Below are 20,421 nucleotides of genomic sequence, written 5' to 3'. Positions count from 1 at the left end.
AGGAGGAGGCTGCAATGCTTGGTAAGAAATGTACGCATTATCCTGCCCATGCAATTGTAACCCCTCTGTACAGTATGTTCACAAATAAAATAAAATAAAAAAAAATAAAAATAAAAATCAAGTAGAAATTAGCCATGTGTGAGCATGTGCAGGAGGGCTTTAGGCAGGCGTACTGGTCCCCTGCCATGCCTCGTACACCCACTCACCCCAGCACATGATTTCTACACCCAGCCCAGGACTGTGTGGTCATACCTAGTCCAGTTGTCCCTCGGCCAGACTAGCTCCCAGTGCTGGGCTGGCTGGCTCCCAGGCGGGGCCATTCTTACCTCTCAGCAGTGGGAAACTGGACGGCAGGTAGTGAGCCAGGCAGCTGTACGCGACATCTGAGAGGGGGTCACCTAAGGTGGAAAGTTCCCAGTCCAGGACAGCAAGCACTTCTGGCTTTTCTGGGTGAAACAGCAGGTTGTCGAGCCTGAAAAGCCGCATGGGAATGAGATGGATGGCTCTGGGGACTCCGCCCGAGGGTGTGCTCTGTACCAGCACGGTCCACTTGTTCTTCCAAGCACCCTCCCTACCCCGCCTGCCCTGGACCGTGCTGGGAGTGTGGACTGCGGGGTCACCTGGTGTTCTGACTTCCCACTGTACTCAGCCAATCAGAGGCACCGGCGGGAGATTGCCTGACCAGTTATTTGCCCAGCTTCCTTTGGGCAGAGGGTGGAGGGTGGCAGAATTCCTCTACTGTGGACCACAGCGCTGGCCAGGCAGCCCGTTCCCCACAGCTACCTTCCAACGACTCGAAAGCAGATGTGCAAAGTCCTTGATGATCATGCCACAAAAATTCCAGCCTAATGCCTCGCCTCTTGAGGCCCCTGGTTCCTAACAAATACACGGTAAGGAGCAGGGATGCAGGGGGACTCCTAGGTCTAGGTTGGGTCTGGAAAGGTGACAAGGCTTCCTTCAAAGCCATGAGCCACCAGCCAAGAAGTCCAGGGGACACTGTCTAAGGTGCTTCTAGTGGTTACAACTTGGAAGTGGGGAGAAGGCACCACGGAGAGCAGCTCCCCCCAAATGCCTTAGGGTCAAGGCTGACAAAGCATGAGGTAAGAGGAATAATTCCTTCTGTCAAATAGACCATGGCCCATGGTTTGATTTCCCTCTTCCAGGGCCCTGCCCATCATCTTTCCCATCTAGTACTCCACTCCCTGACATGTGCCCACCTGAAGTCCCCATGCACCACCGTGGTCCTCTGTTCCTGGGGGAGGTGGAGCGGCAGCCACTGGATGAGCCTCTCCATGGCGGGGATGGTGGTGGTTTCCGCGGCTCGGTACTGCTTGGTCCAGGTTTGCACCTGGCGGGGAAGATAGTCCCCTGTGGGGACCACGGTTAGAACCTGCGGTGCCAGCAACCTCCAAAGGCTTTGAAAACTAGCCAGGGTGGTGAAACCCTCAGAAACACTGGAGTGTTATGTCAGCGTCTGCCTTGTTTGGTTCTGTATGCTCCATGGGGCCTTCCTAGTGAGCCCCGGCCATCTTGCACACTTTGTAAGCTTCCTAATAGCCTAGAGTCAGTCCCTTTTGTCCAAACAACAATGGCCAACTAAGAGCATGAACTCTGCAGCCAGACAAGCAGACAAATGACTTAACCCTTCTGTGCCTTATCTTTCTCATCCATGAAATGATTCTCCTAAGTTTCTGGGATGATAAAGTATGTAAAGCCTTGGGTACCAGCTACTCAGGAGGCTAAAGCCAGCCTAGAAAACAGTGAGGCTCTGTCTGGGAAGGATGGAGGGACACAGGGAGAGAGGGGCGAAGGAAGGGAGGAAGGAAACAGGTAGCAGAATGAGAAACACCTAAAATTCACATGCATTAATTTTATAAAAAGTGGATGGATGGATTGGAGGTGTGGCTCAAGTGATAGAGCATCAGTTACGAGTGCAAAAGCCGAGCAAGAGTGCAAGGCCTCAGAGTTCAAGGCTACCATCCAGACCCTAACTGCAGAGGCCCAGCAGCTTCTCACCTTGTTTCCCATAGAATTCTAGCCCTGTGGCCTTCAGGTCCACACTGTGAATTGTGCACAGAGCTTTGTTCATGGCAGTGTAGATGGCTCGTCTATGGCTTGGGTCCAAGCCTGGCAGGGAGGGGTCTTTGTAGATGAGACCTGGGCAGTATTCCATCAAGTAGAAGGGTGTGCCTACGACACTGGGGGGCAGGGGAGACACAGAGGCGTTCAGGGGCCAAGTGTAGGCATGGTGCCCAGGAAGAGCTCACCTTGGCCATACTAGACATTTCCTGGTCCCTCTACACATAAGTACAGGGTGTTTAGAGTCTGAGCCTCTTACCTCCAGGTAACTGGCAAAAGACTGGAAGTAGAAGTGTGACACAAGTGACAGAGTGCCAGTGTTGAGTGCTAAAATCTAAGGGATAGCACCTAAGTGCCAGCCCCAGTACTGGTGCATGCGCACATGTGTACTAGGGTAACCTAAAGATCTGAAACTTCTGAGCGAAGTGGCTATAGAGTCTTTTCTCTCCCACCCAAATTGTACTTGCTTTATCTCTACCAAAATGGCACTTGAGCCAGTGAAGGGGCTTTTCTCTTCTTCACTTGGATACACAGTCGCTGAACCATGTGAACCTTACCTCGAATCTTCACAGAGGTCCAGAACAGTGGGGACAGGCACTCCAGCTTTTGCCAGGGCTCTCATTATTCTGCCAGAGCAAAGAAAAATGAGCTTTGCGAGGGAAACACTGATGAGCCTCTGCAGATTGCTTTTCTGATTTACAACACAGTCCGCTGGAGCTGGGCTGTAACCTAGTGGTATGGTGCTTGAGCTGCATCAGGAGGCCCTGAGTTGGATTCCCAACAACAACAACAACAACACACACACACATATACACACAAGGGACGTGCAAAGACTAAGATGAAATTCTAAAAAATATTCAAGGGACCCAAAAGTAGGTAAGAAAAACACAAAACAAGAAAATATCAGCAATTTCATTAAATTTAATAGCTTAATTGTCAGGCTGAATAGAAACATGACCTAACTATATGAGGTCTACAAAAGGAATACTTTAAAAAATATAGCAGGGGACCCATGGCTCATGCTAGTAATCCTAGCTCAGGAGGCTGAGATCTGAGGATCAGGACCATGGTTCAAAGTCAGCCCAGGCAGGAAAGTCTGTGAGACTCTTATCTCCATTTAACCACTAGAAAACCAGAAGTGGCATTGTAGCTCAAGTGGCAGAGCACTAGTCTTGAATAAAAGAGCTCAGAGACAACCCAGACCCTGGGTTCAAGCCCCCCAACCAACAAAAAATTAAATATAAAAAACTTCTCAGAGGGGCTGGGAAGGTGGCTCTGGTAGAGCGCTTGCCTTGCATGCATGAGGCCCTGGGTTCGAATCCTTAGTACCACATAAGCAAAAAGAAAAAAAGCTGGGGGCTGGGAAGGTGGCTCAGTGGTAGAGCGCTTGCCTTGCATGACTGAGGCCCTGGGTTCGATTCCCCAGCACCACATAAGCAAAAAGAAAAAAGCCGGAAGTGGCGCTGTGGCTCAAGTGGCCGAGCACTAGCCTTAAGCTGAAGAGCTGAAGGACAGCGCCCAGGCCCAGAGCTCAGGCCCCACAACCGGACCCAAAAAAAACAAAAAAAAACTTCTCAGAAAAAGCCAGTATTGGAGCTGTAGCTCAAGTGGTAGAACACTATTAACCTTGAGCAACAGAAGCTCAGAATCAGCAAACAGGCCCTGAGTTCAAGCCCTAGGGTTGGAAAAAGAAAAACACAAAACAGTATAGAACGAATCACCAGGGCTGGGAAGGTGGCTTGGTGGTAGAGTGCTTGCCTTGCAAGCATGAGGTCCTGGGTTCGATTCCTCAGCACCACATAAGCAGAAAAAGCTGGAAGTGGTGCTGTGGCTCAAGTGGTAGAGCGCTAGCCTTGAGCTGAGGGACAGTGCCCAGGCCCAAAGTTCAGGCCCTACAACTGACCAAAAAAAAAAAAAAAAAAAAAAAAAAAAAAAGAACAAATCACCATAGATAGGCTGAAAATAAAAAGACGGAAAGGAAAGTACCATGCAGCTGAAAAGTCTAATAAGTGAGAGCAATTATCAGAGACAAAGAGGACATTACAAACAAGACATTATAATAGCAAATGCATATGTGCATAACGATACAGCTTCAAAATACATAAAAATGATCACAACTGAGGAGAAACATCCCTCTCAGTAGCCATAGAACCAAAGTTAGATTTATGTAAAGACATAGAGCTGAACAAAGCTATCAATAGCTGACTCGACTGACATTTGTAGAACATTCAAGGTATTTTATTATTTTTTTAGGTTTTTTTTTTGGACAGTCCTGGGGCTTGAACTCAGGTCCTGGGCACTGATCCTGAGCTTCTTTTGCTTAAGTCTAACACTCTACCACTTGAGCCACAGCACCACTTTGGGCTTTTTCTGTTTACGTAGTACTGAGGAATTAAACCCAGGGCTTTATGCATGCTAGGCATGCATTCTACCACTAAGCCACCTTCCCAGTCTCAATCCTCAGATCTCAGCCTCCTGAATAGCTAGGATTACAGGCATGAGCCACGGGTGCCCAGCTTGCATGTTATTTTTGAGGTAAGGTCTTACTTTATGCCGGGGCCAGCCTGGAATGTGGTCCTCCTGTTTATGCTTTGCTGGGTTGCTGGGGAAGACAGGTGTGCAGCACTGTGCCCAGCCATTGTTCTGGTGGCTGAAATAACAGGTGTGCACCACCTCACCCAGAGCTATTGGTTGAGATGGAGTCTCTTTGCTCAAGCTGGCTTCAAACCACAATCCACTGATCTCTACCTCTTACGTAGCTGGGATTACAGGCTTGACTGAGCTTCCTGGCTACAATGCAGATTTATATACTACTACATGGCACCTTCACAGAAACTCACCTATGGTCTCAGGGCTGCACACTCTTACCCGCCCCCCAACTTACCTGAACTCCCGCTCCACTGCATGGGCAGACGGAAGGAGAGCCCCTGGAGGCTTCTTCCTCAGAACCAGCTGGTGGTCAGCCCACTTGATGTAGTAAGTTGGATTTGACTGTCCATGATCAAACTGTAGGAGTTCTAAAGGACCTGCAAGTTTCCAAACAACACTCAGAGCACAGCTGGAGCCAGATGTGGACAGATGCCCCTTCTCCCTGAGTTCTGCCTTTGGGGTACAGAACATCATCTTTGAAGCAGTGCAGAAAAAAAAAAGCCAGAAACCTCCTCCTTGGGTAAGGCAACTGAGCCCCAGCCACACCCTGTTGGCGTGGGGCAAAGTCAGAGGTCACCACAGCATGGCAAAGACCACTTCCTTTGTACCTGGTCATTTTCCCATGCTGCCTGGTATTCCGCATCGTCCCCCTGGCCGGCTCCTGCCCCGTGAACTACAGCACACACATGGCAACCCAGCTGGCCACAAGGATGGAAAGTGCCCAGGTGTGTCCCTCACCCCACTCAACCAAACCATGCCCAACACCAATGTGTCAGCTACACGTTGTGTCTTCAGCACCAGCCAAAGTTCCAGGATTGTGGCCTGCTTGCCAGCTCCTGGCGGAAGTGGACCTCACCCACACTTGGCCTCATGACAACACCGAGCCCTACATAGATTCCTGTCAGAGAGAGCAGGCTGGAAACAGCCAGTGTGGTCCCCACAAGAACCAAAGGAACACCACGGCTGTAATCGCCGGGAGACGTCCAAGCGTGGATCTCTTGTAAGGATCAAGCAGAGTTGAGTCACAGGTGGGAAGCTCTGCCCAGCATCGGTACACCGCTTGTCTGAGCTGAAGTGTAAAGAAAGAGTCCAGACAAAGTGGCACCAGCTTGTTGATTTTTTTTTTTAAATCATCAACTTAGAACTCACCTCCACCAAACCAGCTGTCGCCTCAAAAACTGACAAACTGAGCTGGGAAGGTGGCTCAGTGGTAGAGCGCTTGCCTTGCATGCTTGAGGCCCTGGGTTCGATTCGTTAGCACCACATAGGCAAAAAGAAAAAAGCCGGAAGTGGCGCTGTGGCTCAAGTGGTAGAGCTCTAGCCTTGAGCTGAAGAGCTGAGGGACAGTGCCCAGGCCCAGAGTTCAGGCCCCACGACCGGACCCAAAAAAAAAAAAAAACTGACAAACTCCCAACTACCCTGAGCACAAACGGTAGCCCCCAAGTTCCTTTCCTCCTCTAGGGCAGTTTGCAGGACAGTGCTGCTGAGCCACAGTGTACTGTTGTGATCCCAAAGCAAGGCGCTTGTAAGCCGGGTACGGTAAGCCTAGTGACTTAAGAGCTGAAATCGCAGGATCACAGTTCAAAGCCAGCATAGGCTGGAAATGGAGCTGTTGCTCAAGTGATAGAACACCAGCCTTGAGTGCGAAAGCTAAAGGATGATGCCCAGGCCCTGAAATCAAGCCCTAGTATGGAAGGAAAGAAGGAGGGAGGAGGGAGGGAAGCAAGGAAGGAAGGAAGAGAAAGGGAGAAAGAAAAAGGAGAAAGAAATAAAAAGGGGGAAAAGGAAAGACAAAAAGGAAAGAGAAAGGAAATTGCTACTTTCCCCACACAAAACTGCAAGCAGGGCTCTTCCCTGCCAGCCCACCAGGGGTTGAAAGTGAGCAGCAGCCTGGAAGCCTGGCTGCGCACAGGGCCACAAACCCCCACGGCCTTCCATACCTGGGCCTCCGCTCCCCAGCAAGTTCTTGAGGTATGTCTGCAAGGCATCTTTTGGAATTTCCATATTCTTCCTCACAGGACGTGTGTTGGGAATGCCCATGCGCAATGGAAAACCCAGAAGAGCTTCCAGTTCCTTCACTGCAGTCTCTGGGTCATCGACCTGGTTTGGAAGAGAATCTCAACCTCATGGGGGTGAGCCCTGTCCATCTTCACCTGTCTCTCCCAGAGCCGATCCTCAGGAGAAACACCCAAGGAGTCAGTCCTCTGAGGAAGGCTCTAGAGCCAGCACACTCAGCTAATGAAGAAACAGATTCTGTCCTCTTCTGTTTGACTCTCTTTAATGTAATTCCTAACCACTCTCAACTTCCCACATGCACAGAAGAGTGCTGCTTAAAAGCTTACAATAAGCCGGGCATAGTGGTGCATACCTGTAATAGCAGCCCACAGAGGCTGAGGCAGGGGCATCCAGACTGGCCTGAGCTATGTAGGGAGACCCTACATAAGAGTTTAGAAGACATTTCGTGCCAAGAGAGCAGATGACTAGGACACAGCATTGGCTCTGTCCCTCCAGCAACTCAGCTTAACCATACAAATCCAAATGTAAAAAGGCTAGCCAGGGAACCCTCGCACAGGGCTGGGCCAGGGCGAGGGGCGGTGGGAGGGGGGCAGGGCAGCCCGTGTGCCTGGCAGCCGCTGGCTCCCATCATAGAAAAGCCTGGCTTAGTCTAGATGCCTGGCACTCTTTACTCCAGCAGCCTTCTTCGTACAGAGCAGCTTCGTTGCCGCTGAAACGCAAGGAGCGGGTCATGCTGGTTTCCTCACTGGTTAAACAATGAGGTGGGGAAAGCTCTGAAAGTAACCTACAGCTACAAATGTAAGAGGACCCCCCCGCCCCAGGGATGCTTGCACTAAGTCCTGGTGTCTGGCCGGGGGTTCAAAGCACAGTGACTCTTACTTTGATGGTATGAATGCCCAGGCTGGCAGCTGCTTTCAGATTTGGTCCCAGGTCATCCAGGAAGATGGAGTCAGAGGGCTGCAGGCCGAGGCGCTGCAGACACAGCTGGTACAACCTGGGGTCCGGCTTACAGATGCCTTCCACACAGGACTCCACCACCTAGGGAGGGGAGCGGGGCCCCTAAAGGAAGAGCTCTGACATGCTTCTTGAGATAAAGCGCAGAAAGTGGGCACGTGAGTTTTATTGAAATATGTAACTTAAAAGTGTACTGTACTAGCTGGGCATGGTGGTGCACATCTATAATCCCAGCACTTGGGAGGCTGAAGCAGTAGGATTGTGAGTTCAAGGCCAGACTGTGCTATCTAGTGAGACCTTGTCTTAAATCTCAAACCGCTCACAGTGCTGTGATATAAAATGGCGCTGTCTTCATAAGCTGGAAATTCAGGGCTACAAACCGAGGGACAAACATGGGTTCTATATTGGACACTGTGGCCACACAAACACTTTCCTCGCTGTCTGCATGTCAGCACTTCGTCCTGTCACCCACGATGGTGACGTCGAGCAGAAGTGAAGCTGCAGAGGGGACATGCCACCTCCTAGAAGCACACCTAATGCCGCTCCCAGAGTGGAAAGAAACAGATGATGCTGTGAAATGACATGTCAAACACTTAAGTTGCCAGAGAAATTCTCTCTGGTGTGTTCCAGAGGCCGTAACTCTTGGCTAGACAGGTGAGAGGGTTCCCATCTTCCCTGTAGAAGGCCCTGGAAACCCTCTTGCCACTGTGGGCTTTGCATCCCCTAAAGGGTCAATCCTATTTATGTAAGACATAAATAGACATCTACACAAAGCCAGATGTGTCTAAATTATGTCATAAACATTAAAGGACACGTGTACCAAATTGTAGTGCAGGAATTAGCACCACAAAAACAGGGCAATCAGGTTGGTCTTGATAAAAGAGGGCTTTGGGGAAGACTGGTCAGAGGGCAAAGCAGGGAAGGAAAGGATGCAGGGGACCAATATGCCAGAAGTACTTTATATGTATGTATGAAAACAGAACAATAAAAGCCATAAAACACAAAAATTGTTTTTAAAAAAGGAGCCATGCCTGTAGTCTATACCTATAATCCTAGCTACTCAGGAGGCTGAGATCTGAGGATCAAGGCTCAAAGCCAGCCCAAGCAATTAAGCACCAGAAAAGCCGGAAACGGAGGTGTGACTCAAGTAATAGAAAGCTAGCCTTGAGAAAAAAAAAAAAGCCCAGGCCCTGAGTCAAGGCCTAGAACCAGCACCAAAAAAGAAGAAAAGATGAAAGGGTAGATACAAAAGAATAATTGAGATGAACTTGATCAAAGTATATTGTTTGCATGTGTAGAAATAAAACAATGTGCAATCAATGCACATTATTAGAAAATAAACAGAAATAAAACCTAAATACATAAATGACTCTAGTTGGTCTCAGGAAAGGTCAGAGAAGCCTTTCAGATGTGTGGGCTGAGTTATCACTGTAAAAGCTCCGCTTCAACCCAACACCGATCTCAGTCAAAGCTAAGAGCTGCACACAAGCAGCATCCAATGTTACATCCTGGGGTGAGTGTGAGACCCTGTTTCCACAGCCTTCCCCTCAGCTTACCACATCAAACTGTTTCCGGTCCAGGGGCAAAAAGCTTTTCCCATTGGAGAGATAAAAATTATTGCTCAAGACTGCGGTCTGAAGACCTTTGGCCCGGATCTGAGAAATGGCCTGGGTCATCACTGGGAATGGCCTTGCCATCTGCTTGCTGGTCATCAGAGAGAAGAACGAGTCCACCGGCACAGTGGTCTTTGACTGCAGACATAAAGCGGGAGGAGCCCTGATGAGCCTCAATTCATGACCCTTGGCTCCTCACCTACACGCTGAATTCCACATGTGATTTTTAAAAATTTCTGGTTGGTTGTGGGGATTGAACGCAGGGCCTGGGCGCTGTCCCTGAGCTCTTTTGCTCAAGGCAAGTGCTCTACCACTTTGAGCCACAGTGCCACTTCCAGTTTTATGGTGGTTCATTGGAGGTAAGGCTGGCTCTGAAAGCAACACTTGGAGAAGCCTCCTAAGAAGCAAGGATTACAGGCGTGAACCACCAGCACAAGGCTACACATGATTTTGAGGGGAGTTCTGTTTATTTGGTTGTTTTTTGAGACAGTCTCACTATGTTGCCCAGAGTAGCCCCAAACAGGCAGCTCAAAGGATCCCCCTGTTTAGGCTCCTGTGTAGCTACAACTACAAGTGGGTGCCATTGTGCCTGGCTACAAGGCACCAGTAGCTTACACCCATAATCCTAGCTCCTCAGCAGGCTGGGATCAGAGGATTGCAGTTCAAAGCCAGATTGGGCAGGAAAGTCTATGAGATTCTTTTTTTTTTGTCAGTCGTGGGGCTTGAACTCTGGGCTTGGGCTGTCCCTGTGCTCTTCAGCTCAAGGTGAGCACTCTACCGCTTGAACCACAGCACCACTTCTGATTTTCTAGTGGTTTATTGGAGATAAAGAGTCTCACGGACTTTGCTGCCCGGGCTGGCTTTGAACCATGATCCTCAGATCTCAGCCTCCTGAGTAGCTAGGATTACAGGCGTGAGCCACTGGCACCCGGTTCCAGGAGATTCTTATATCCAATTAACCACTAAAAAAAGCCAGAAGTGGAGCTGTGGCTCAAGTGGTAGAACATTAGCTGTGAGCTGAGCCTAGGCCATGGAGCAGTACAAAAAAAAAAAAAAAAGAAAAGAAAAAAAAACAGACTAGAATCCAGATTTGGTGGTACAAACCTATCATCTCAGTACTAGTAAGATGGAGGCAGAATCATGAGTTCAAGGTCAATCTGTGCTACATGGTAAGACTGTTTCAAAAAATAAACTAAAAAAAAAAACCCACAAAGTTACAATGATTAGAGAATATCAATACTGCAGTTACTCTACTTATGGATTGACAGTTTAGAAAAGAAAAAAGCCAGAATGTCACAAGAAGATATATTAAACTTTAAAAGTATATTAAGCAGAAGTAATTTATTTTTAATGATCTAGAGGACAAGCATTTGATGATTTTATATTGCCTTTACTTAGCATCCCCATTATAAACTATAGTTGTCTTGACTTTTTTTGGTGCTAAGGACTGAACCCAGGGCCTCATGTATGCTAGGTAAGTGCTCTGCCACTGAGCTACAGCCCAATGTTCTTGTTTTTAATTTCAACCTCTGCACCAAAATCAGTCAATGCACCAAAATCTGCAAAGTCAAGACAAATGCCTATATATCATAATGACTTTACAGAAATATAATTGACATAGCAATCTGCCCATCTGAAGTGTACTAGTCTATGGTTTTTAATATGAACATATTATTGTGCAACACTTTTACTACCCTACACCCAACACCCTGAGTCCAAGAAACCACTAATCCTTTTTCATCCTTTTGTTATTGGTGGTGGTACTAGGTTTAGAACTCAGAGCCCTGCCCTTGTTAGGCTAGACAGGTGAAATCGCTCACACCTGTAAAGCCTCACGACCCAAGAGACAAAAACAGGGTCAGCTCAGGCAAAAAGTTCAAGAGATGGGCTGGGAATGTATCTTAGTGGTAGAGTGCTTGCCTACCATGCATGAAGTCCTAGGTTCAAGTCCTAAGTACCACATAAGCAGAAAAAGCCAGAAGTGGTGCTGTGGCTCAAATGATAGAGTGCTAGCCTTGAGCAGAAGAAGCTCAGAGATAGAGCCCAGGCCCTGAGTTCAAGACCCAGGACTGGTTTTTAAAAAAAGTTCAAGAGACTCCTCTCAACTAGTAAAAAGCTGGGCATAGTGTTATGTACCTGTCACCCCAACTACATGGGAAGAGTATATAGGAGGACTATGATCCAGGCTGGGCTAGGCAGAAAGACCATAACAAAAGCAAGCCAGTTCCAGGTGGCTTACACCTGTAATTATAGCTAATCAGGCTAAGATCTAGAAGATGGCAGTTCAAGGCCAGCCCAGGCAGAAAAGTCCATGAGACTCCATCTCTAAGATAACCAGCAAAACACAGGGCTAGAGGTATGGTTCAAATGATAGTACATCAGCCACACAAGGGAAAGCCCCTGAGTTCAAACCCCACTAACACCCCCCCAAAAAAAAAAGGAAAGAAAAAAATCTACTTTCCTTTTTTTTATTTTTTAAAAAGTTTCTTTAAAGGTTTTAAAAAGTTTTTTTTTAAAGGTGATGTACCCAGGGGTTACAGCTACACAAGTCAAGTAAAGAGGACATTTCTTTTTGAACAATGTCACCCTTCCCTGGCTCTCCCAGTTTTCCCCTTCCATCCCACCCACAAGTTGTGTAGTTCTTCTTCAACATAGTGTCCAGTGAGTACCACTGTTGGATTTGTTCACTATTTGTCCCTCCATTCCTGTACCCAAAGACATATAAATGAACAAACAGAACAAAAAGGAAAGAAAACAAAAACAGCAAAAAAGAAAAAGCCTCTTGTTTCCATTTCCTGGAGTTCATTTTGATAAATAGAATTTTGTATGATCAGATGCACGCAGGCAGTGTGCCTGTGTTCCTCTCCCAAGAGCGTCCTCCTCTGTAACCACACTGTGTGTAGGCCTAGTCCCGTATAATTTATCATGGCTCAGTGTATTTTAGATCTAGCTTCTGCATATGAGAGAAAACATGCACTGTTTTGTCTCTCTGAGCTTAACATGATTTGTTCTAGATCCATCTATTTCCCTGTAAATAACATATTCTAATGGCTGTGTAAAACTCCGTTGTGTTTAGGTACCACATTTTTTTTTGGATCCACTCATCTATTGTGAGGCATCTGGGCTGTTTGTACAACTTGGCTATTGTGAATAATACAGCAGTGGACATGGATGTGCAGGTGTCTTTAGGGTATCCTGGCTTGTGATGTTCTGGGTAGATGCCCAGCAGTGGTATGGCCAGGTTATAGGGAAAAATCTATATTTAGTTTTTGAGGAACCCCCAGACTACTGTCCAGTGTGGTTATATCAGTTTTACATCCCAACCAACAGTGCAACATTTACTGTTGTTTGAATTCACAATGATGGCCAATCTAACTTGGTGAGATGGAATCTTAGGGTTGTTTTGGTTTGCATTTCCTTTATGGCCAGGGCTGATGAGCATTTCTTCATGTGTTTCTTTGCCATTCTTACCTCCTCTTCTGGGAAGTCTCTCCTTAGCTCCTTTGCCCAATTTTAAAGATTTTTTTATTAGTATATATTATAATTTACTTTCTATATCTATAGATTTGAGTATGCTGGAAGTGCTCAATTAGAATTGTGACACCATAATTTCTGACTAGTTTCTTCATTCAGCTTCATGATTTTCAGATTTAGGTACTCTTTTTAATTGTGGGAAGTGTAGATAACATAAAATTTACCATTTTGACAATTTTTTTTTTTTTGTCGGTCGTGGGGCTTGAACTCTGGGCCTGGGTGCTGTCCCTCAGCTCTTCAGCTCAAGGCGAGCGCTCTACCACTTGCCACAGCACCACTTCCGGTTTTCTGGTGGTTTATTGGAGATAGGAGTCTCACAGTCTCTCCTGCCCGGGCTGGCTTTGAACCGTGATCCTCAGATCTCAGCCTCCTGAGTAGCTAGGATTACAGGCGTGAGCCACCAGCGCCCGGCTTGACAATTTTTAAGTGACATTAAGTCACACTTTTGTAGGATAATCTGTCCACACCACAGAAATTTTCTATTACATTTTATTTTTTTATTTTTTGTTTTTTTGGGTCCGGTAGTGGGGCCTGAACTCTGGGCCTGGGTGCTGTCCCTCAACTCTTCAGCTCAAGGCTAGCGCTCTACCACTTGAGCCACAGCGCCACTTCCGGCTTTTTTCTTTTTGCTTATGTGGTGCTGAGGAATCGAACCCAGGGCCTCATGCATGCAAGGCAAGCACTCTACCACTGAACCACCTTCCCAGCCCTCTATTACATTTTAAATTATATTTTAGTAGAGTTATGTGAAGGTTATGTGAGTTAACAGAAATAAGAGCTTAGCATGAGGGTAATGATCAATATTACTATTGATTTCATAAGCTTGGGAATCAAAGCCATTATGCAGATGGCTCCTGTTTCAATATCTGCAGATGGCTTTGAGGAAAGAACATTTTTATTTATTCATGTATAAAGCTGAGTGCCTAGGGAGGGGGATAAATAGCTTAGAATCATATAATGGGTTATTGGGTTTTCATATTTTCAAGCTAATCAACAGGGTGGAGTATTACATTAAAAGGCAAAAAAGGCAAATACGGAAACAGAAAGTATCTTTATTACTTACTATTTCAGAGCAAACTCTCCCAAATTCTTGTAAGAAATCGTCGGTTTTTATTTCTCCTCTCATAAATCTCATCCAGATCCCATCCTCACCGTCTTTGACAAAGGCCTTCAGTATAGTTCCAGGAGGGATCTGGTTCCGAACCTCCCATTCTTATAGGAAGTAAAACATCCAAAAGTGAGATACATCCCCACATAGCTGGACTCAGGGGCTGGGAGAATTTCTATGCCAGGTCCTATGGCACCATGGTGATGCCCACACAGGGGTCACTGGGGATTCAGGGGACTATATGATGTGCAAACTCAACCTGAGCCCTCTGAAGGAGAGATTCTACTTTGTATGATGGAGAGCATAAGCCCGTGAGCATCAGGCCTTACACTGGCTTCAGGCAATGCCAGGCTACACCAATGACATGAGGTCACTCAGTCAGCCCTGGCACATAAGGAGCTTCCTGAGGGACTGTGCCTGGTTCTGACCACCTCCTCCTCCTCCCTTGATGTTGTAAGCTACAGTAATCCTTTATGGCAGCACAGCACTGTGCCACGTGGCACACAGGGCTGCTTTCCTTGTGAGATAAATAAGGTGATTTCTATGCACAAGACTAAAGTAGTCACAGACCTGATTCTGGGAACATCTGGACATAATTATATCTATTTTTTTGTACAGACTGAGGTTTTTATTTTTTCATTATAATACAGTTGCTGAGCCTTTATATGTGTTATATATAAAATTCATATATATATACATACATACATACATACACACACACACATATATTTTGGGGGGGGCCAGTACTAGGGCCTGAACTCAGGCACTGTCCCTAAGCTTCTTTTGCTCAAGGCTAGCACTCTACCACTTGAGCCACAGCACCACTTCTGGCTTCTTTTATGTGGTACTGAGGAATGGAATCCAGAGCTTCATGCATGCTAGGCAGGTACTCTACCACTAAGTGATACTCCCAGGACCATAATTATATTTCTAGGATGTAATTTGTTTTTTGTACAGGTACTGAGACTTGAATTCAGGTCTTCACAGAACTCAGGGCCTCAAATTCTCACTTTGACTTTTTTGCTCAAAGCTGTCTGTCTACTACTTGAACCGAACCACAGCTCCACCTCTGGCTTTTTACTGGTTAACTGGAGATAAAAGAGTCTCATGGATTTTTCAGCCTGGGCTGGCTTGGAACCTGGTACCAAAATGAATCCAGTGCACTGGACTGATAAAGGGAGAGCCACGGAACAGAGTTTGATGGGGTATCTTAGGCAGCAGGCGTAGGGGAAAGGAAAGATCATAGCCTTGTGTTCCTGGGGGAGTTCACTCAGCATTTAAGATTCTAGAAGTAAGCTGGTGGCTCACACCTGTAATCCTAGCTGAGATCTGAGGATCTGGGTTCAAAGCCAGCCCAGGCAGGAAAGTCCATGAGACTCTTATCTCCAATAAACCACTAGAAAACCAGAGGTAGCACTGTGGCTCAAGTGGTAGAGCGCTGGCCTTGAGCTGAAGAGTGCAGGGACAGTGCCCAAACACAGAGTTCAAGCCCCACAACTGACCAAAAAAAAAGATTCTAGAAGTAGGGGCTAGGAAGGTGGCTTAGTGGTAGAATACTAGCCTTGAGCAAAAGAAACTCAGGGACAGTGCCCAGGCTCTCAGTTCAAGCCCTAGGACTGGTTAAAAAAAAAAAAAATTCTATAAGTAAGCTAGGTACCAGTGGCTCATGCCTACAATCCTACCTACTCAAGAGGCTGAGATCTAAGGATTTAGGTTCAAAGCCAGCCTAGGCAGGAAAGTCCATGAGAATCCTATCTCCAATTAATCACATACACACAAAAAAGCTGAGCTGTGGCTCAAGTGATAGAGCATTAGCCTTGGGCTGAAAACGGTCAAAGAAATCACCCAGGCCCTGAGATCAAGCCCAGGACCAAAAAAAAAAGCTTCTAGAAGTAGTCCTGTTCCTAGAGTAAAGTGCTTAAACACAACAATCACCACACATAAACATATTCTCATCTACTGAGAATATGGGTTGAGACAAGCCTTCTCTGGACTAAGTAGGGCTTCCTATGAACTATTTCATTTAACTCGCCCCAAGTCCCAAGCTAAGTCACACGATTAACTTATTACTATCATATAAATTGCTATTTAATGGTAAGGAACTAAGACAGAGAAACTAACTTTTCCAAGACGAAGTGGTGCTTGGAATTTGATTCAGGGCCAGAGTACTACCCATTGGGGTGCACTGCTGCCCAAGATCCCTTCTCTGTCTTCCTATCACCCTCTGTTCTCTTCTTCCCACCCCTGGTCTCCAAAAGAGGAAGAAAGGAAGAACTCACCAGCAGCCACTTTCCCTGGAGAGGGAATGAGAACTCCGCCCATGTCAAAAATCACCGCTCGGTAGGTACCGCACCCCAAATGTTTCCATCGGTGGGCTCCCTGCTGCCTGCACTGGACGTGTCTCAGGACAGCTGCCCTCCATGCACACTGGAGACGCGAGGGCCAGCAAAGCCGCCTTATGTACATAGTGATTTCGAGGCTGCCAGGAAGAAGGACACAGGGCACAGCTTGGCTGCACCACCTCCATCCAGGCTTCCATCCTGAGGCGTGGGGGAGGAACTGGACACCAACTATCACACTCCCCATTCACCTCCGTGCCTCCTCCCTCTCTACCTTAGTCACCAAGTGGGGATTCCGTGCTGTCTGTTCTTCCCCTTGGAAATTGCTAACTATCCCCCTTCCTCCTCTCCTGCTGCCATCTCCATCCTCAGATCCCAGCTGGTCTCCTGCTTCTTGGAAAACCACCTTCCAATTCCTTCCTATTCACTGGCCAAAGGCATTGAGCAAAACTGCAAATCTGGTCCCATCTTAATCCATTTAAAAGCTCCCATGGAAGCACGGCCTGGTGGCACGTGGAGGTCATTCTAGCTGCTCAGGAGTCTAAGACAGCAGGACCTAAAGTTCCAAGCCAGCATGGACACATTAACAAAATTTAAAAGGACCAGAGCTGATCACTGGTGGCTCACGTCTGTAATCCTAGCTATTGAGGAGGCTGAGAGCTGAGGACATGGTTCAAAGCCAACCTGGGAGCCGGGCGCTGGTGGCTCACGCCTGTAATCCTAGCTACTCAGGAGGCTGAGATCTGAGGATCGCGGTTCAAGGCCAGCCCGGGCAGGAGAGACCGTGAGACTTATCTCCAATAAACCACCAGAAAACCGGAAGTGGTGCTGTAGCTCAAGTGGTAGAGCACTCGCCTTGAGCTGAAGAGCTGAGGGACAGCGCCCAGGCCCAGAGTTCAAGTCCCACGGCCGACAAAAAAAAAAAAAAAAAGCCAACCTGGGCAGGAAAGTCCCCATGAAACTCACCTCCACCACTCACAAAACCAAAACCAGAAGTGGAGTTGTGGCTCAAAGTAGTCGAGCACTAGCTTTGAGCAAAAGAGCTCAGGGACAGCACCCAGGCCCTGAATTCAACCCTACAACTGACCAAAAAAAAAGGGCTGGAAAGGTGGCTCAGTGGTAGAGTATTTGCCTCACCTACACAAGGCTCTGGATGCACCACATGAACAGAAAAAAAGTTGGAAGTGGTGCTGTGGCTCAAGTGGTTGGGCGCTAGCCTTGATCTGAAGAGCTGAGGAACAATGCCCAGGCCCTGAGTTCAGTCCTCACGACCAACCAAAACAACAACAAAAAAAACCCACATGATATCCTTCTGTGTCTTTGTAAAGGCTGTCCCTTTGATCTGGAATGCTTCTCTTGCTGCCTGCCTAAGTCTAAATGCTCCTTGGAGACATGTAGCTTCATTTCTTCATGAAGCCTCTAAAGAAAAAAACATGGGAAGAACTCTTTTCTTAAGATGATGCTTTGTCTTGAACTCCTGGACTCAAATGATCATCCTACCTTAGCCTCCCAAGGAGTTGGGACTATAGACATATGCTACTCAGCTAAGAATCTTCAGTAGTAAATCTTGAAAATGATATGATGTACTTCTTGGGTAATTGGAAATGTATTGAGTTTGGGAGTGATTTGGGGGGGAAAAAGGCTGGAAGGTTGATATGCCTTTTCAAAGATTATTAGAAATTAATTTAAATCCAAGCCTAATGGCTCACACCTGTGATCCTAGCTACTCAGGTGGCTGAGATCTGAGGATCCTGGTCCAAAGACAAGCCAAGGCAGGAAGGTGTAAGATTTGTATCTCTAACTATTAAAGAGCCAGAAGTGGAGCTGTGACTCAAGTGGTAGAGCACCAGCATTGAGCTAATAAAGCTAAGGGATAATACCCAGGCTGAGTTCAAGCCCCAGTTCTGGCAAAAACAAAACAAAACACCACACTATAGGCCTGTAAAAGTTCGATACATTTTGTATGAGGAAGAGCTGAAAAAATCTTTGAGTCCCAAAGGGCCAAGTTTAAAGTACCTTCCTGAGGCCAGTCCTCCCCACACTCCCACTAATGGACACATGACACGTGACACAAGTCATGCTCTTCAGATCAGGAGAGTCCTGGACCTCCCCTTCCCCCAGGCCTCAGAACCTGCTGTGCTTGGCACATTTCTGGGCTTTATCTGCCTGGTGAGTTGCCATTGACATTTACCTCACAGCCTTGCCTTTTTATCTGCTCTAATAGAAGTCTTTTTCTTTTCCCAAGCAGATTGAGACAATTTTCACTTCTCTTGCTCCTTCTTCATACCTTCAGTAGATCCCTTAACCCTATTACAGAAAACATTTTATCTGCTCCTTGCATGGTAAGACAAGGCTTATCATATATATATATATATATGCATATATATATGTATATATATATATACAGACATACACATAATTATACTGCTATTATTAAGGTGTTATGTGAAGGGGTCGCTATTTCATAAATCAGACAATGAAGCAAGGCTTATGCTACTCACATTCACATACATCTATTCCCTGAGGCTCAGTGGTTTCTAGACCCAGAGCCTGTGCTCAGCACATGGGCTGAAAGGATGAATAACGTGGATACATCAGACAATAAGGGCTGGGCTGTAATCCCAGCAGTCAGGAGGAGGAGGCAGGAGGATCTAAAGTTCCAGGTCAGAGTGGGGGAGGGAGGGAAGAAGAAAGGAAAGAGGAAGAAAATGGGGACAAGCTGAAGACTTGCATAGGAGTTGGCAGCCACAAAAAAAAAAAATAAAGCCCTTTGTCCATTTCTGGCTAACAAATCTAGTTTTCTAGCTCTCTAGTGCATGCATCTCCTGTGACTTCTGCTGGCCAATGAGAATAATCAGTTTAGAATAATGCATAATTCCTATCCATATTGAGAAGGTTTAGTAAAGAGATTTAAGGATTTTGTCCATTTACTGAGATGCTGGGCACATTACTCTCCCTGCACCTAAGCTACCTTCTCTGCAAGGTGGAGACAAAGTATCTCATAGTTTGTGTTACCATTGCTTAAGATAAACATGTAAAACATTCTGGTTAGTACCTAACACGTGAGCAAATGGGAAAGGGGTGTGTCTCAGTGGAAGAATATGTACTCAGCGTGCTCAAGACCCTAGAGAGGCCAGCACCAGCAAAACTTTAAAAGTTTATATGTCTCAAGGCATATGCCTATACTACGTTGTGTATGACTAATGCACTTTTTATTCTCAACAGAGGGTGCTTTGAACTCCAAGGAATATTTGACAATATCTATACACGGTTTGAGTAATTACCACTGGATGAAAGTGACACTGGCATTTAACGTGTTACAGGGCACATCCTCAACCCTCAAAAAATTATCAGGACTCAAAATGTCAATGGTACAAAGGTTGAGCCACTCAGATAGTAGCAAAGTATGCGGCATGTTTACATAGAATGCAGGCACAACCTATATTTATGCACATATTACGTGCTCACGATACACACATGTCCATGCTGTCCTCTGACACACCCTGTGTATCATTACAGCATGTACCCAGAATAGCATTCTGTCTTGTACTTGCAATACCAGCTGTGGCTGTTACTGTTTTTCTGGTGCTGGAGACTGGATTCAGGCTCTTGTGCATGTTAGTGCTAAGCTACAGGCTAGGTGTTGATGCTTTGAGACAGGGCCTCTAGGTAGCCCAGAATCTTGAACCTGACTTCCTCCCCCCAGCCTCTAGAATGCTTATGGTCAGTATCTACGTGGTAACGGCCGTCTGGCAGAGTGGAAATAACGCCATCGCTTTCCATACGCTGCCACTGCATCTCCACAACCACCAGATAACGATGCAGCGGCCAGTTCACGATCGCGCAGGCGGAGATGAAGGTCGACTCCACGAGGGCAGTCACCGTGTCTACTCGATTCGCCACGGTACCCCAACAGTGTGCACCCCACGTCTAGGCGCTCAGCTGAACGTCGGTGGAACCGCGGGGACAGGGCGCCGATCTGTTCCGGGCACTGCGCTCTCGGCCAGGCCGTCGCCGTCCCTCAGCCGACTCCCCACGGGTGCTCGGAGGAGCAACTTGGCCCCGGCCTCGGCCTGGCTCCCCCGGCCTCGGCCTGGCTCCCCCGGCCTCGGCCTGGCCCCCCAGCCTC

At 47.1% G+C, this 20,421-nt stretch overlaps 1 protein-coding gene across 1 annotated transcript in view; it reads right to left on the bottom strand.

The window, feature by feature from the left end:
* The window catches only part of Acad10 (acyl-CoA dehydrogenase family, member 10), a 30,557-nt gene extending 11,964 nt beyond the window's left edge, over positions 1-18,593 (bottom strand). Inside the window, exons 1-11 of the mRNA XM_013023093.1 lie at positions 18,484-18,593; positions 16,233-16,432; positions 13,909-14,057; positions 9,255-9,449; positions 7,624-7,782; positions 6,669-6,828; positions 4,964-5,105; positions 2,637-2,705; positions 2,017-2,198; positions 1,218-1,368; positions 327-472 (exon numbers count right to left, since the gene is read on the bottom strand). Coding sequence (XP_012878547.1) covers positions 327-472; positions 1,218-1,368; positions 2,017-2,198; positions 2,637-2,705; positions 4,964-5,105; positions 6,669-6,828; positions 7,624-7,782; positions 9,255-9,449; positions 13,909-14,057; positions 16,233-16,419 — 1,540 coding nt within the window. The 5' untranslated portion in view covers positions 16,420-16,432; positions 18,484-18,593. The remainder of the gene's footprint in view (positions 1-326; positions 473-1,217; positions 1,369-2,016; positions 2,199-2,636; positions 2,706-4,963; positions 5,106-6,668; positions 6,829-7,623; positions 7,783-9,254; positions 9,450-13,908; positions 14,058-16,232; positions 16,433-18,483) is intronic.
* Between the last annotated feature and the right edge of the window lie 1,828 nt (positions 18,594-20,421).

Source organism: Dipodomys ordii, unplaced genomic scaffold, assembly GCF_000151885.1.
Source record: "Dipodomys ordii isolate 6190 unplaced genomic scaffold, Dord_2.0 Scaffold66, whole genome shotgun sequence".
Classification (NCBI taxonomy): domain Eukaryota; kingdom Metazoa; phylum Chordata; class Mammalia; order Rodentia; family Heteromyidae; genus Dipodomys; species Dipodomys ordii.
This window is presented reverse-complemented; position numbering and strand designations above follow the sequence as displayed.